Genomic DNA, 18345 nt, shown 5'->3' with positions numbered 1-18345 from the left:
TATCTTGTGTCAGTCCTCAAAATAAAATAAAGTAAGAAACCATGTCATCAAGAGGAACTTTATGCTCATAAGCTCCTCTTGGAAGAGCAAATCTGTGGGGTACATAACAGCAGCCAGACCTCCATTCTGCTGCTTCCATGCTTGACAGGACAGTTAAAAAAAAGGAAAAAAAAAGTAGCATAGATTGTCCCCAAATTGGACCCCATACAGCCCCTGGTCCCTGAACCGGAAACCCTACAGCCCCTAGCTGCACCTATAAATTCTGTCCATAGAAATTATGAACAGAACCAGTGAGTCTGACTTCTGTCATACAAAGACCAGATGGCCCTTAGCAAAGGGACCCGGACTCCATACTCCTGAATCACCCCCCCACAAGGTACCATTCAATAAGATCCCCAGTCGAGGTCAGTAGCTCCCCTCCTCCACTGTAAACAGTGTTGGTGGAGACCTGATTTCTCCTCCTGAGGCACCGGACAGTTTGCAAAAATTTCTTTGAGGCCAACCATTAGTCCTCCTGCATGGTTTGCCCAAACTCCTTCCAGACTCGAATTTCAATCAGTACATACAACAACATGTCATCTTTATGGTAAACAATAATGGGGAAACCATCATTACCACTTGGCTCTAAATATCAATTGTATGAAAGAGGTTTAAAGAAACACATTCTCCCCTTCATCCTGAAATGTGAATTTTGTTTTCAGAAACGGACTCTGAACATTCTGGTCTGGACACGGTGGTCATTGACCCTGTATCAGATGTGGCTGATTGGGTGTCTTGCTTTCTGCGGGATGAAGTACTAATTGGAGAGATGTTCAACTTCATACGTGGATTCTCCCTGCGCTGGAACTACACAGAAAACAGCAACTTCAACACGGGCAAAGGTCAGCTGTGAAACACTGCGTTCAGCAGCAGCTGCCTGCTAAAAGCACATCATTAGTTTACTTTTTCCTAAAGTATTGTGTGAACTCATTTTTGTACTTTCAACAGCTACTTATGTGAAGGTACAGTGAGATAAACTAAAGAAAATTATAGTTATTAATGTAACTACAGTTCTATGAGTGTGTGCATGCCCACCTATGGGCTTCACTATTGATACTCTCCTTGGCGCCAGCCAGACACTGAGACAGATCAAAAAAGCTGCCACGCCAATCCCGCTCGCACGCTGGCACACTGCCCCACCCCTCACCAAGGGGATAGAAGCAGCTCGAGTGCACACAACTTCCTTCTTCTGAGCAGCCCTGGAGAAACAGAGGCAGGTCAGCTGGGATTGCAGGTAGGTGGGCACGCACACACTCGTAGAACTGCAGTTACGTTTAGTAACTATAATTACTACTTCGTGTGGTGCTTAGCCCACCTGTGGGCTTCGCTATTAGTACACTACCAAGGCGGAAGCCGTAGGGATAAATGTACCCCCAGCTGGACAGGCTGACAAGATTGGCGTGGAAATGAAACAGGCAGGACGTACGCCCAGTACTGCCACAACAAACCTCCAAGACACCGGCGGCAAGCAGCCCCGCACCAAGGTGCTGACCGCAGACGTGTTTGACAACCACCGTAACACAATGGCACACATACGCCAGCCAGAACTCCCCAGAGTCACAAAGGCAGGCAACAAGACCACCCACGGCCTGAATCCCTCCAGGGAATCAGCAGCCGACCAGGTCAAGAACCAACACAGTCAAGCGACAGAACCCCTGTCCTTTCTGAAAACTGACATGGCCACAGAATCTGCGCACATATCCATCAGGTAGGAGCGCACAAAGGTGGACACAGAGGCCCAAGAGGGGGCCTGGCAGATGTCACCCACCGTGACACCTCTGCACAGAGCCACAGAAGCGGCGCCGCTATGTGTAGAATGAGCGTGAACCACGCTAGAACCATTCAGTGGGCGATTGCGTGCCTCATAGGCAGCCGCAATAGCACCACCGACCCAGTGGGCCAGGCGCTGGGAGGACAGCGGAGCGCCACGCCCCCTGGCTCCAAATCTCACAAACAGCTGGTCCGTTGTGCAGAAACTAGCTGTACGTTCAACGTAGCAACGCAGAGCCCTGACGGGACACAGCAACCACAGCCGTGGATCATCCACTGACGAACCAGGTGAGGAGCAAAGTGCCCTGATCCGGGTCACTCTCGATCAAAAGTCCGAAGTGATCACCTTGGGATGAAAAGCCAGGTTAGGCTAAAGATGAACCAGTCCCCCATCCTGACTGAAGGCCATGCAAGAAGGGTGGACTGACAGGGCGCAGAGATCCCCAACCCGTTTGGCAGAGGCTAGAGCCAAAAGAAGGGCAGTCTTGAAGGAAAGAAAGCGGAAGTCCGCCTGCTCCAAAGGCTCAAAAGGGGCCCCCCTCAGACCATCCAGTACTGTGTGGATGTCCCACGGGGGAACTACATGCGTGGGGGGAGGCCTCAGCCAACACGCCCCTCGTAGAAACCTCTTCACCAGCGAGTGACTGAAAAACGCCGAAAACCTTCGTGGCCCATCGTGATGGCTGATGCAAACACCGCGAGAGTGGATGCAGCGCGACCGCTATCCAGCAAAGCCTGCAGAAATTCCAGCACCCCGCCGACGGTGCAGGAGCCAGGGTCCAGAACTTTTCTGCTGGAAGGGTCCCGGCATGGAACCAACTTGGTCCCGGGGCCATAAAACCCCGCTTCGCTCCCTCGGGGAAGCGAGGCTGGAGGCAGGAAAAAAGGCGTGGGAAGGTCGCGCTCGACACTCCCCACCGAGCGGTGGGCAGAGATTGCGAGCGGGGGGCATCAGACCCTGCCCAGGACGACAGCTTGGGACGCTTAGGGGCCGATGCCACATCACTAGAGGCATCCCTCTCGTGCATCCTTTGGGTGCCGCCAGTTTCTCCGCTGCTGCCAGGGCAAGGGTGAAAGGACCCTCGTCGACCGCTGCCGGCGGGTTAGGGTCGCTGCTGCGCTCCGCCCGGCCTGGTGGTGCGGCGTGATGCAGAAGATGTAGCTCCATGGAATGCCGGGGTGCCCGGTCGCGGTTGAAGCGACCCGGGTTGCCCACTCGTCACGAGACTCCTGGCAGCGGGGGTCCGCCGCAGGTGGGCCGGCCGTCATGGAGACAGGCGGGTCCGGCTCACCGCCACGCTCCGCTTGCCCTAGTGGCGCGAGCATGGTGAAGGACTGCTGCTCTTTAGAGACGCCAGAATCTCCGGGTGCCGCCACATCCTCATCACTCGCCTCAACACATCGCTTTATCTGACAGCGTAGGAAGGCCGGTGAGGGAAGAAGTGAGCTCAGCCGGGCTCAGCATGGGTCCACCCATGCGAGAGCGGTGAGAGAGGAAGGACTCGCGGGTCTCGTCGGGAGCAGAAGTTGGTGAAACGGCGCCCATAAATGCCACTTGCCGCTCAGATTCCTAGAGCGGGAGAGCGAGGCAAGCGGAGCAGGAAGCCCACTGGCGCTGATGCTGCCAGCTCAGGCAGATGAAGCACCGCTCATGGCAGTCTTGCTCGAGGAGCGAAAGTGCCGCAGCCACGACAGCTGGATGGCCCAAGGCCAGATGGCGACGATTCTCGGGCCGGCTTGTCCATATCTTCTCTTGCGTCTTGAAAATCTTGAGTCTTGAGAGGAGCTTGCTGAGAAAGAAGAAGGAAGTTGTGTGCGCTCGAGCTGCTTAAATCCCCTTGGTGAGTGGCGGGGCAGTGTGTCAGCGCGCGAGTGGGATTGTGACGGTAGCTTTTTTATCTGTCGCAGTGTCTGGCTGGCGCCAGGGAGAGTACCAATAGCAAAGCCCGTAGGTGGGCTTAGCACCACACGAAGTAGAATAATAACTTTCTGATATTTCTGATCGATTTTTTACCAAAAACTTTGCCAGCGAAAATGTGCACGAAACACAATTCATTATTTTTAGTGATGTTTAATAATGTTTTACCTTCCACTTCTTTCATTCTTCCCAAACAGTAAAAGAAAAAATATCACGATGTTCAATATCAGCCTCAGACTTTTCCCTCCACTTTGAAAACAGATGGAAAATAGAAACTATATTTTTAAAAAGTTCCTCCATTTACAAACTCATAGATTTGACTCACACATTAACATCAGATGGATGCTTTGTTGAGGCATTTGATAACAATTCTAGCTAATGTCAATCTACAAATTTCAAATTTGCAGGAAAACTGAACATGTCAGATATGTGTTTGTGATTAAAGAATCATTGAGGAGTAAGATGTCCTATATCCTCCTCCACCTTTGTTTTCCGCACAGACTTACGTCCTGATGCCATCCCGAGTCGCCTGACGCCCAGCGACGCCTTTCTGCACCCAGTGGATGCCGGTCATTCCATCACACAGGGCTGTGTGCCGGTCCTGAGGCCAGAGAGAGACGTGGACGTCATCATATCTATTGGTTTCTCGTGGGACGGAGAGCGCTTCCTGAAGGTGAGCAGCCGACCCTGAACATCCGTTCAAAGCCCAAATAAAGTCTTTCTAGTTTTCAGTTAGACTCTTAGCTTTTATAAACCTCCTTTTTTCAGATACATTTGAACATATTTAACTTTGGGGATTTCACTTTTTTAGAACCATGATGTTAATTTCAGTAGTCCCAAAGCACTCCACATTGTTAATCACATTCATTCAGCAATGGTGACGGCTACCAGGCATGGAGCTCCACCTCCTCTGGGAGGCATCTTGGAGTTCACCGTCTTGCTCATGGGCTCTGTAATGACCACTCTACCATGAAGTTGATTCGCTCTCACCTCACAGCAACAACACACCTAATTTGGCTTTCGGCTGTGGAGTTTACATGATCTCCATGCAGTGTTGTTTTCGTTAGCGATGACAACAACGAAAATATTTTGTCAATGCCCCTTTTTTCCGTGACTAAAACGAGACGTGACAAGCTAAAAATATCTCTTTAAATACGGAAATGTGACGAGACATATCTGTTGTTTTCATTAACGAGACGAGATGATACGAAAATGTCAGTATTTTGACTTTCAAAATAAATTAAAGCAAATGCGATTCCCCCAGCTTGTTCACGCAGATCGGCTGCTTTACTCTGAAAATATCAATTCATGAGCTGCTTCCTGTTTGACCACGCCTGCACGGCATGCACCGGCGCACTAGAGAACGTGGAGCAACTTTCCCCATGGCTTGGCGGGAGGAAAAGATGCAGTGATTTATGGATGTACTTTAATCAGAATCCAGCAGAAAATAAAACAGAACGCCTTGTAGTGGCAGACAAAGGATCTAATCCAAACTGTGAAACTGCAATAGGAGCCCACCGTTGATTAGTGAAGATTTTTTCCCCCAAGTACCTAATAAATCTTGACTTTTTCTTTTCTTGTTTTTTTTTTTATTTTATTATTATTTTTGTTTTAATAATTCAGGTGTTTTCTTATTTTGAAGCAATGTGTTTTCACTGTTGTTTAAAATTTGTGTACAGAAAATTCAGGTAAGTAATACTTACAAAGTTTATCAAACTCAAGTTATGTTTGTCATTGCAGTTTTGAAGACTTCCAAGAGTTTCATACCATCAAGAACCCAAGGAATTAATTTTTGTTTATTTCAGTTGTTTTAATGGTAGTATTTTCCTAATAACCATCTTAATATTGGTTTTATTGCTCCTCCAAAAGTAATAACAGGCAGTTACTCTACCAGTTCAAATCAGTAACATAGAAACAAAACAGACCAGTTTTAATAAAAGATCTCAGCCTTTATATCAGTTATAAAACATTATAAAAATAGCTTGAAAGTATCAGCAAAACTCCTATTAGTCCTCTCAGTTTGTCTGGCAGAGCTCATATAAGCACTGCATTGAGTTTGCAAAGTATCAAACTAGTCCAGTTTATTATTTATTATTCAAATGTGTGATGTTGGTTTTGTGCCATTTAAAAGAATACTCTGAAGATTTTGGACCCACGCCCTATCCCTATCATTTATAAAGTGAGATAAGCTCATAAATACCTTTTTTGTGTCTCCGCATCCAGTGCCTGGTTCCCAGCTGTTAGCATCGTAGTTAGCTTAGCTCAACTGCGGGAGGTGAAGAGGAGACAGAACCGGACTGACGAAAGTGGAAAAAAATCCTCCTTCCAGTGGTCCAGGGGACGGCGTATTAGCACACGAAGTAAATCTGAATGGTTATAAAACATTTTAAAAGACGTGCTTTCTTTTCAATCTGTTAAAATAGCATTTTGATACACACAGATCTGCACAAGCATAGTGCGCCGCGGAAGGATATACTGGCGCACAGCAGCTTTCAGATTTACTTCACGTGCTAATACGCCGTCCCCTGGACCACTGGAAGGAGTATTTTGTCCACTTTCGTCAGTCTGGCTCTGTCTCCTCTTCACCTCCCACAGTTGAGCTAAGCTAACTACGATGCTAACAACTGGGAGTCAGCCACTGGAAGAACGGACACATAAAAGGTATTTATGAGCTTATCTCACTCTATAAATGATCGGGATAGGGCGTGGGTCCAGAATCTCCGGAGTATTCCTTTAAATATATTTTATTATGTTTGTTTGGTTCACAATTTCCTTTGTCTTTTTCCTCATTTATTGTTTAAGCCTTTTTTAATGACTAAAACTGGACTAAAAGCCATTTGGTTTTCGTCGGCTAAAACTAGACTAAAACTATGAAGTGTAGAAATGACTAAAAGGTGACTAAAACTATTAAGCATTTTGTCCAAAAGACTAAGACTAAAACTAAATCAAAATAGGCTGCCAAGAACAACACTGTCTCCATGTAATAATTTCCTGCCTGTTACCATCATTAGGAGACTATGAGACTCCTCTGAGTCATCTGTCTAAAAGGCATCATGAAGAAGAAAAAAACAAACCAAATTTGTCAGAACATTTATTTCTCATGTGGAGATGTAACTGTTCGTCAATCTTCCTCTTCCAGCTGTTCCAGAAACAGCAAAAATACACTGTTTAAAGAGAAAACGGTCACTGTGAATCTTGCATTGTGAATCTCCAGCTGAGTGAACGCTGGCGCGCCTTACTGCCGCTGCCCACTGTCGGCTATCTGCCTACCTGCTCGGCTCCTCACCTGGCTCCTCATCATCGCCTCTCTACTGCGCTTCAAGATGTAGGCCTGCAGGATCTTTGTGTGGTCCATACTGGTCTGGACTGTCTTCTCACTCCTCCATTTACAAGTGGAAGGACTCCTACAGTATTTGGCGGCGGAGCTCCCCAGGCTTCACTCTCTTCGGTCCGGATCTCCTCCGGCATCTTTGAAGCTCTACCTGGACATCGGCTTCCAGCCTCGCCCGAGGCTCCCCACCGTGGCTCTTGGTGGGGCTTTCATTTCGGCGGCTCCAAAGGAATTACTTCCCATCTGGTCCTCCACTCGCCGTCCGTCCAGAAAATCGGGCCGGTCTGTCACCCACAGCGTGTTAGCTTGCCTGGCTAGGTCGGCTAATGCTCCGGCTAACACTCCTCGCTCCAGCGACAACATCGAAATCAACTTCAGTCTGCTGAATATCCGCTCCCTCACGGGCAAAGGACACCTTATCCAGGATCTCCTTACGGACCGTAAGCTTGATTTTCTCTGTTTAAATGAGACTTGGCAACTTCCTGGTGACTTCTCCCAGCTCAATGACGCCACTCCTAAGACCCCCGTGTCATTTCATTCCACAACAATGGATATTAACATGGACTCCCTCTCCTCCTGCATCTCCACCCTGACTGTTGACTCTTCCTCCACCCCGATGACCTTGTCTCCCTGTACAGTAATGGTCTCACTCACAACCTCAATTCACTCGCTCCTGTGAAGTCTTGCTCTGTTTCCTCCGCCCGGTCTGCTCCCTGGTTCACTCCTGTTGTCCGGAATATGAAATCCAAAAATTGTCAGCTTGAAAGGCTTTTTCGTAAATCTGGACTCAACATCCACAAAGACATGTATACTGTTCATCTATCTCTTTATCAGGACTCCATTTCTCACGCTAAATCACAATATCACTCCGATCTCATCTGCTCCAATGCAGGCAGCAGTAAGACACTCTTTTCCGTATTCAACAGCATCATCCAGCCCTCTGACTCTCTACCCCCAATCTGTACTCTGCAGAGTCCTGTAACTCTCTCCTCCAGTTCTTCAATGACAAGGTCATGAAAATCCACCAACACCTCGGCTCCTCTACCTCCCCTCTCCCTTCCTCTGAACCTCTCCCGCCATCTCTTCTGCTTTCCACCTTTGAACTCCCTCCTCTCTCTGATATCTCTGATCTCATCACCAAGTCCAAGCCTTCAACCTGTCAGCTGGACCCCCTCCCCACCGTCCTGGTCAAATCCTGCCTCCCCTCTCTACTCCCCCTCATTTCAGCCATCATTCACTCCTCGCTGTCCTCTGGAACTGTTCCCACTCTCTTTAAATCTGCAGCTGTCAGCCCCATCCTGAAGAAACCTGGTTCAGATCCCAACAACTTCAATAAGCTCCGCCCCATTTCTCACCTTCCCTTCATCTCCAAATCCTTGAGAAAATTGTTGCCTCTTAACTCCACTTCCATCTCACCCACAACAGTCTCTATGAATGATTCCAGTCCGGTTTCCGTCCCGCCACAGCACCGAAACATCACTAATAAAGATCACAGTGACCTTCTAATGGCAGCTGACTCCGGTTTGATCTCCGTCCTCATCCTCCTCGATCTGAGTGCTCCAGCTGCTCCATTGGCTCTCGATCAAATTCCAGATCATTTTTAAGATACTTCTGTTTACATTTAAAGCCATCCACAGCCTGGCCCCCCCTCTATCTGTCTGATCTCCTTCACGTTGCCCCCCCTCACGCTTTCTCAGGTCTTCCTCCTCTCTCCACCTCTCTGTGCCCTCCGCCCGCCTCAGCACCATGGAGAGCAGAGCTTTCAGCCGCTCCCCCCCCCCCCCCCCCCCCCCCCCCCCCGACTCTGGAACTCTCTCCCACCTGACATCTGCAACATCGACTCTCTCAGTTCAAATGCAGACTCACAACTCATCTGTTTCAATCGGCCTATCATTTGTAACCTCACTCTTTTTAATTTCACTGTGCTACATTTACTGTTGTTTTATTTATTTGTAATGTGTTTTTATTTATTAAGTGTCCTTGACTGTTTTGAAAGGCACTGTGAAATAAAAAAAAAAATGTATTTGCAGATGCTGGAGGACACCGCTGTGTACTGTAAAGATCATGACATCCCGTTCCCCGACGCAGACTTTGCCGGTCTGGAAAAGGAGCCATTACAGGAGGTCTACGTCTTTGAGGATGAGGAGAACCCCAAGGCTCCCATCGTGATGCATTTCCCACTCATCAACCTCTCATATCAACAATATAAAAAACCTGGTCAGTGATTTTCAGCGTGTGCTGTCTTTATATGTCTCCACCAGACTGTAAAAGGTCTTTTGAACTGTTTTTGTTTGTAGTACTTTTTTGCTTTATTTCTTTGAAGGGTGTAAATGTTAGAGTACAAACACCTGCTGTGCTGGGAGTACTCTCTCTCCCTTCAGCTGTCTCTCGGTCTCTCATTGTGATTGACAGGTTGGTCCCTGTTAGTTTAGTCTGCTGGTCAGTGAGTGGAGGGATTTCATCTGCTCTGTTCTGTTTTGAAAACCAAACATTTCCTCTGTGAACAAACTGTATCCAGGGAGGTTTGGTGCAACAGTTCATGCTCCATTTGTAAAAAAGGTCTGAATGTGCTAAATCCCAGAAGTTAGCTGGTCATCAGTCACCAGAGTTTGGAGCAGGACTAAAAAGGTTGAGTTATCCATGTGGATGCTTGATCCATGCAGAGATGTCAGAGAGATGAGGCTCATGCGGAGTCTGACAGGTCCTGATGGGTTGGATAAGATGTGCTGTTCATGAAACAGTGATGACAGGAACCATGTTACCCAGGATGTATTTTGAGGGTGGTGTCCCCCTCTGACCCACTGAGCAAAAAGACGTTGAATCAACGTCTTTTTAAGGTCATTGTTGGACGTCCCAGCGAGGTACCCACAAGGTACAGAATGACGTCTTTTTTTTAACGTAATTTCGACGTTGGGTATCGATGTCACCAGGACCTTCAGACAAGGGCCATAAAAAAGAGGGGAAAATATAATTTAAATTGACCAAAATCTAATCACCGGGTGTGCACTCAGTTTCAGGCATGTTCTTTTCAGTCTTTACAGCATTTCATTACAGACGGGTGACACACAAGATTCGAACTCACAACTTACTGTTCAGCGATCCTCAGCCTTACCTATTGAGCTGTTAGTTTATTGCGTAAATAGGAGGGTGACCACTATTTAAACTACTTCTCCTGAAATACAGCGCAATACACACGAAACAAAGTGGTGGTTTTAAAAATGTCCGTTTTGTGTTTCTCCAAAGTTCACAATTTGATGAAAATACGAACTAAATTTAACCGCTTGGGCAGCTCTTTTATTAGACATAATTCTATCTACAAGCCAAAATTCACAGGTACAGGAAACTACGATCACAATCCAATTCTTTTTAAACAGATTTTATTGCAAAAACTTGACAGTACTCAAAATACCGGACCAGTGACAAATCTGCAGCTAACTCTGCCTCCATCCGCTGTGCCAGCATGCTGTGGTGCTGATTGCCCTCAGAAGGGACTGAGACCGGCCAGTCCGAGGTGGCTTCAGACTGCCGTCGGTCCACAAAACAGGAATCAGGGTTCCTCGACAACCGCTGGACTCGCGATTAAGGGAAAAACACTTAATTAGCCTGACAGCAGCGTCTCCAGCTCCGTGGCTTTCGCAGTAAAGTGTACGCATCTGACACACCTCCACTTCCGGGTTCACTCAGTCAAGCTAATATACACTATGGCAGCCAATAAGTGAACACAGACACAGAACTTCCTGTCTGTCGCCCTTCAAAATAAAACAAAAATAAAATACATTAAAACCCATTTCATACATAATACGTCATTCCTCATCTCGTTCAGATGGTAAACACTTTTAATCAAGGAACATAAAGTTTCCCCGACTTTCAAATGTTCAACCGCATGTAGACATTGGGTCCTAATTTAGACGTCCAGATCTTCAACGTCATATAGACGTCGAAATTGGGTAATAATAAGACGTCCAAATACCTCACCTATTTTGGACGTCCCAAATAGGTCTATAATTGGTCTTGGACGGACGGACGCAATATGGACATGATCTGGACGTCCATACGTCCAATATTTAAGGGGGAGCATCCACTGGTGAAACTGACTCTGGAACACTTCCACATTTTCAGGTTGTCTTGGTAAATCAGAATTTGAATGAGATCTTTCATGGTGTGCCCTTCCAGGTGTGAACGAGAGACTGAGGAGGAAATCCAGGCTGGGAAGGTGGATGTGACCAGTGAAGATTCTCCATACACAACAAACAACTTGGTCTACTCCCCGGAGGATTATGATGCTCTCGGGGACTTGACCACCTACAACATCTTAAACAACAAGGAGAAAATCCAGGAGGTCCTCCGCAAGGCCCTGCAGAAGAAGGAGTCCAGTCTCTGAGTCCAGGACCAAGAAGAGCTCTTCACATGAAACGGAAACACCCAATGCTTTTTGTTCTGCATCCAGTTGACGAATCTACTGTGATTTGGGTTGGAAATAAGTGAAATATTAGTCTAAATAATCATATAAAGAAGTTTCTTGATGAAGGAAATTCAGTGTTGAGACAGTTTCCACAACGTGATGCTCATTAATGACACAGAATGCTGAAAGAGGGAAGCTGTGGTTGGAATATCATAGTTAGCTTGTAGCATGATTGAGTTGGTTTGGGGATTTGGGTTTTTTTCTCTGAGACATGAAGTTGTTGGATGATGTTTAAAAGTTCTTGTTACTGATGAAGATGATGTTATTACATCTGTTTAGCAGTTTGTGGTTGATAATGTGTGTGTTTGTGAAGAGGGATGAGGAACATTTTATTTAATTGTGTATTTTCCTGGTTTGCTTCTTTTATGCCAACTGTAGTTTCAGTTAAAGGTTCTTTCACTTTGAATTGACAGTAAACTGGCAATCGCATGACGTGTGATTTATGTTTTCTCTCAACAGACCCTTTGCACTATCAACACTTCATTTTCTTCATTAAATACATGAAAGTCTGGATGAGTGAGTGGAAATTTTCTGCTTCTAAACTCTGATAAAATAGAAGTTTTTACTTTTGGCCCAAAACATCTGAGGGGGAATGATCTAGTAACTCTGGATGGTGTACTTTAACCTCCAGTAACAGTGTGAGGAACCTGGGGTCAGTTTAGACCAGGACCAGAACCACTGACAAGGAAACTGGACTTACTTCAGACCAGGAGCAGAACCACTGAGAGGAACTGGAGTGGATTTAAACCAGGACTAGAACCACTAAGAGGCACCTGGGAGTCACTTCAGGCCAGGACTTTACCTTTAACTCACACATTAAACAGGTCTGCAGGACCTCTTTCTTTCACCTGCCTAATATTTCTACAATCAGGAACTTGTAGACTCAAAGTGATGCTGAGAAATTAATACATATTTTAGCGACATATTGTAGCATATTGTCGCTAGGGGGCGCCAGAGGGCCTGCCCTGCTGACTGTGTTGGAGCCACAAAGGCTCATGGGAAGGGCGGGACTATTTGGGCCAGTTCGGGCCGTGTTATGTGTGTTTTATGTGTTTATTGTGTTCATTTATTATGGGAGTGCTCTGTTTATTGTTGTTTTGCTGTTTGCCACCGTTTTATGTCCTTTTATTTTCATTTTATGAGCACCGTGGGTCAGGGGGACCTCTCGGGGAGGACCTGGCCTGCGTGCCTCGGGGTGGGTGCCAGATGCGGGTTTAGTTGTGTTCACAATAAACTCCTGTGCTTGTTCAAACCAAAGAGCAGACTCAGTTGTCCTTCGTTCTCACCGCCGCTTCCTACAATATTAATACATTAATACAGAGTTAGAGTGGGTTTGAAAGGGTGACGTCACCCGCACTGTCAGATTTGCAGACAACAGAAATTGTTTACATCAGTTGCCTACACGACGCTGTCCTGTTTTTGTTTTTTTTTTTCTCTTTTAACAAGCTTAAAACATGGTGCAAATGTGCTGTGTTATGAATGCCTGTTATTAGAGTATGTGTGGCCCCTTTGAGAGATGTGGTGTGCACATCTGGCTCGACCAGTCAGTGAATGATTCGTTAAATGATGGCGGGTGACCAGAGTAGTTGTAGTTAGCTCAGACCACAACTGTTTCAGCAACTATAGGAAGTTTTCAGCAACTGGGATACAGTCAAGTCGGCCCCGATCAACTCGGCTCCAGGCTAACCAACTCGGCCCCAAGCCCAAACAGGGCTCGGCTTGCTGATTGCAGACTGTTGCATTTATTCCTGTAGTTGCTGAGGCTTACAGTCAAGTCAGCCCCAACCCAAGTTCAGCCCGGACCAACTCGGCCCTACACTAAGTCGGCCCTTAGCCAAGCTGGCCCCACGCAAACTCGCAGGGCTCTGAAGTCTCACGCATTGAGCATGACAGTCACGCATTTCGGTCTTTTGTCACACACTCACGCCACACATTGTATTTCTCACGGTTCCATAGCAGCGGCGCACCAGACAAATTTACCAGTATTTTTTTTTTTCAGCATGAGAAATACAATGTGTGGCATGATCCGTTTGGGTCAGAATCCAAATTTATATTAAATACATTTGAGTACCACCTAAATATTGAGCACCAGAAACTTTGGAGAGTCGGACATAACCAAAGTTGATGTGCAAGTGTACAGCGAGCAACCTTCATCTGTCACAGAGAGAGGAAGACTGGGGGAATAATTTGTTCAACTTTGCCTTGGAATAATGTAAGAGATTTTTTGTAGAAATAGTTCAACAAACATTGATACTAGACCGGGGTGCACATAATATTTTTTGACTAGTTCTCAGGGGAGAATCTTGGGTTGTTGCTTGGTCCTCACATTTTTAAATACATTTTTTTTCCCACACCACAGGAAGAACAAAATAGAGGGATGCATGGACAGTGTTACATAGCTGCTTTAATTTCAACTGAAAACGAAGAGAAGCAGCAGCAGAATGTCTGAAACCTTCTAACTTTCACAAAATATAATTGTGTTTAAAGCTCTGAAAAATAGAAGTGCTCATACAGTATCTGCTTTTTATCACTTAAACCAGCGGTTTTCAAAGTGTGAGGCGCGCCTCCTCTGGGGGGCACCGGAGGGCTTCAGGGGAGGCGAGGCGAGCTTTTTGCATGTGGGCTTTGGTAGCAATCACGCAGTATGTCCCAGTGCCGCTGCCGTACCCCCGTGCGAAACTGTAGACTAAACAGAGCTGTCCGAAGTATTCTGCGTGTTATTTTACTCACAACAGCAGAACATTACACCTGGAAAGAAAGCTCGGAGTGAGTACTGTCGCCCCCAGTCCGACGGTACAGGTGAGCACTGCACTGCTCCCCCCAACCGCCCCGGTTCGACGGTACGGATGAGCACTGCACCCCCCTCCCCCCTGGTCCGACAGTTGAGTTCTCTATGGGGAGGCTCGCTGCTTGACAGGATCCTGCTCGTGTCATGGCTGCTCGGAGTCCATGTTGCGTGCCTGCTGGAGCCGCGTTTCGGGCCCGGGCGAAGTGCTGCACGCCGCTGTGTGCACACCCGGTGCAGGGAGACGGCTGCCTCAGCGCTCGGTAGCAGCTGTGAGCACTGAGGAAACCAACAAGCTGCTGTATATAAAAGACACTGGATCAGGAAGGCAGGAAGTTTCCTTGTGGGACACGAGCGCACAGCTGAGCGTTCTACTGGCTTCCAGCACTGACAGAGCCAGCGGTGAACACGGCCTGCAGCTGGATGCCGCAAATGAGACTCCTGTCCGTACATTCGGCACCAGGTACGTGACTGTGTGTTTTGATGGACGGCAGTTCGGCTGGGACTTTGTGATGGCTGCTGTAGCCGTGTCGATTCTTGGGGTTGATTTCCTGTGTGCGCATGGATCACTAGTGGACATCATAAACCGCCGCTTAGTGGACGCGCTTTCCTTCTCCTGAGCAGAGCCTCTTGTTAATATAGAGATCCTTTACAGTTTTGATACCTAGATGTGTCCACTCCTTAAAAACTGGATCTGTGAATGAGGAAGGGAAAGCGTGATTATGTCATATGGGAGCATGGCAGATGAATTTGGAGTTCACAGAACTTCCTAATTTGTGTCCAGATTTTTTGCCAGTTAACCAAGATAAAATGTTCTCCTTTGCACAAGGCTGCTGGTCTTGGCGACAAGAACAGAATTGCCTCAAGAGATGTTTTCGAGGTTAAATGTTACGGGGCGTGCAATGGAGACTCAGATGCAGGAAGGCAAGCCAACACACGAAGTCAGGTTTTTAACTGGTTTAATAATCGGTCCAGTCCGAGGGCGAGTCGCTGCGCCACTGGCAGCCGAGGACCGGTCAGAGGTGGGTGCAGCTTCAGTTGCTGCCAGACAGGGAGACGGGGTGCTGCTTCAGTGGCAGCCAGGCAGGAGGTAGGTGAGAAGGTGGCCGACGAAAGATGGACAGGAACGGAGTCAGAGGCAACCAGAACAGAAAGCTACACTTACAGGAACTCTAGTGCACTAACTCAGGGAGTCAACGACCCAGCATCGGAGAGTGGACTGCAGCCAGTTTAAGTAGGCAGCAGTGCAGGTGGAACGGATGAGGCCACTCTCCGGACAGGTGACTCTAATTCGCTGACGAACCGCCCACACAGCCTGCTCACCTGCAGGTAGAAGGGGGAGAGAGAGCAGAACAGCAGGCCTGCAGAGAGGCAGGAGCCGGGCATGACATTAACTGCGTTCTATTACTAACCAGGAGGGAAGTACAACTGTTGGATCTAAGGCTGGATTATTTTGCCAATATGCCATTGATCTTAAATTAGCAGCCCAGTAATAGAATTAAAAAACACGGAAGGCTTAGGCCACCACTATTCTTTGGTTTTTGTAGATGCTGCTTCGATATTCTGCGAGCCTTATATCCCCAGAAAAAAATTTAAATAACCAAGTCAATCTGGTCATACCAACCAAGGTCATATTTCAAATATGACCTTGGTATGCATACTGGAATGTTCTGAAACAAATAAAAAAAATCTTGGCAAAGAAACCATTTTCACCAAATTTATCCGTACAATCATGGATAAGGGTAATGTTCTCCATTTTTCTATATTGTTTTTCAATACGTTTAATCTCTCAGCAAAATTATGCTTAAATAACTTAGGATTCTTAGTAATTTTTACTCCAAGATATTTACAGTCTTTGTCATATTAAATTGAGTTGAGGCCACAAACGTAGGATCCAAGTCAATATTATTTGTGACGCTGGAGCAGCAACTTGAAATGAAGTGGCACAGAAATGACAAGACTTCTTCACATTTCAACACACCAGAGATTTATTGTTACAACAACTAAGCAGCTGGAACCACAGCCAACCTGCTGGCACGCAGGCCAGGCCACTCCCCTGGCCATCCCTCGGCCCCCGGTCCGACAGGACTCAAACGAAACTCAACTCAAAGAAATGGAAAAATGGCAACAGCACACAAAAACACAATTACTAACCACAATCATAATCACAAGAAACACAAATGAAACACAATGAAACACGGCCCGAAACGGCCCAACAATCCCTACCCATAGTGCCTTGCGGCTACTGGCACAGTCACTTGGGCAGCGAGCCCCAGCAGCCCCACGGCCGCTACAGTATCATAAATACTGAACAGTGATTTACAGAATATTTTTTAAAAACTAAGCATATAAACTATTTTAAAACATTTTTTGAGAAAAACAACTTCTTCTCTTCTCTTCTGTTTATTGGCAGCTGCCCACCATCTTGGGGCATTACCGCCACCAACTGGACTGGAGTGTTACTTAAGACTGGTCAGATGAAGCTCTGGCTGCATTAGATAAGGTTTTCATGTGCATGGTGCACACCTAATGCGACAATACAACTTCTCGTAAAAATACTAAATAAAGCTCTCTGTATTCCCTAGAAGAATCTGCCAGCAGCGTCTCTATTGTAACAGTCTTTTTCTCTTTTGCTGTAGCAGCACTAAGTTTCGGTATTGGTGATGTCAACCCAACATGTTGGGTAGTCTGAAATAACCCAACACATTATGATGGAAATTACTACCCAACAGCAAATAACTCAACTGCCAACTACAATAACCCAGCAATCTGGGTTATTAAATTACCCAATTTCATGAAAACAATCCAACTAAAGTAACCAACAGTCTCAACCCAGCTGTTGGGTTGCAAAAATAACCCAACATTTTTTTGCGTGTGTACAATGGATTCGATGCATTTATTTAATCTGATAGTCAATATTTTAGGAAAAATTTTACAGTCTCGGTTAAGAATGGAAATTGGGCGATATGATGCTGGATTAGTGTCATCCCTATCTGGTTTCAATAGGAGTGCTATATCTGCCTCATATGAAGGGAAGGCAATGTTTAACGTCCATTGAGTGAGATAACATCCTAAGCAGGAGTGGGAATATCTGTTCAGAAAACGTTTTAAAAGTTCAGGCCCAAACCCATCAGGTCCAGGGCTTTTCCCATTGGTTTAAAGTTGTAATAGAATGCATTACTTCTGTTACTGTTATGGGTTCATTCAAAATTATTCTTGGAATTGAAACATTATCAAGCCAACAATCAATATCACCCTTTCCTTTGATTTATATAATTGTTGGTAAAAATGTAAAAAACGCTCATTAATTGCCTTAGGATGGGTGAGGGTATCACCTGTAATTGAAGTAATTCTATATATTGCCACGGCTATTCTGCTGCCCCCGAAGCTGGTGAGCTAACAAGCGTATGTGGTTTGTCACCAAGTTCAGACTAACGCAGGTGTAGCCGAGACGAATTGATGATCTCTTGCAACGTTTGATCATTACCACACCGTTTGTGTACCATTTCCATCTGTGATAATTTATTATCTATTTATTTTAACTGTACATTTCATTGTTTTTTTCTGTGCTGCCTCATAAGATATGACATGCCCCCTCATGACCACTTTAAACATTTCCCACAAAATAGAACCGGATGTGTCTGAGGTATCATTATTTTGCATAAATTCTGCTATTTTTGAAGAAAAATAATTGCAAAATTATTTAAACCTGCTTGGTGAAATAGACCCCAGATGCCAGTCTAAAACCACAAGTGTGTTTTCCTATGTTTCTTTTGTCAGAGGCTCAGTACAAAAGAGCGATGCATCATAATAATAAGCGTAATTTTGGACTATGACAGCATAATTACAATAATTATGATAATAATTACAATGATTTGAATTGTGATTTTTTTCAACCTCTCAGTTAAACATTGCAGTACTTGTTTGTACATCTGTATGTCTACAGAACAACTCAATTAGATATGCATAAATATAAAGTATATAACTTATAACCTTGCTGTCTTGCCCACAGTGGACAGTCACTTCCATAGCTGGCTATA

At 46.0% G+C, this 18345-nt stretch overlaps 1 protein-coding gene across 1 annotated transcript; it reads left to right on the top strand.

The window, feature by feature from the left end:
* Positions 1 to 808: 808 nt before the first annotated feature.
* On the top strand, positions 809 to 11792 carry LOC115399638 (cytosolic phospholipase A2 beta-like). The gene is made up of 4 exons (XM_030107155.1): positions 809 to 881; positions 4228 to 4400; positions 9089 to 9275; positions 11232 to 11792. Exons 1-4 carry the CDS (start codon positions 809 to 811, stop codon positions 11279 to 11281), a joined length of 483 nt encoding a protein of 160 aa, XP_029963015.1. The 3' UTR covers positions 11282 to 11792.
* The last annotated feature ends 6553 nt before the right edge of the window (positions 11793 to 18345 follow it).

This window comes from Salarias fasciatus, chromosome 13 (genome assembly GCF_902148845.1).
Source record: "Salarias fasciatus chromosome 13, fSalaFa1.1, whole genome shotgun sequence".
NCBI classification, from domain to species: domain Eukaryota; kingdom Metazoa; phylum Chordata; class Actinopteri; order Blenniiformes; family Blenniidae; genus Salarias; species Salarias fasciatus.
The sequence above is the reverse complement of the archived record's forward strand: the minus strand, read 5'-3'. Positions and strand labels throughout refer to the sequence as shown.

Coding starts and splice junctions, on each gene's coding strand:
- LOC115399638 (XM_030107155.1), top strand. CDS start 809: ATGTTCAACTTCATACGTGGATTCTCCCTGCGCTGGAACTACACAGAA. Junction 882..4,227: donor CAACTTCAACACGGGCAAAG/GTCAGCTGTGAA, acceptor TTTTCCGCACAG/ACTTACGTCCTGATGCCATC. Junction 4,401..9,088: donor ACGGAGAGCGCTTCCTGAAG/GTGAGCAGCCGA, acceptor ATGTATTTGCAG/ATGCTGGAGGACACCGCTGT.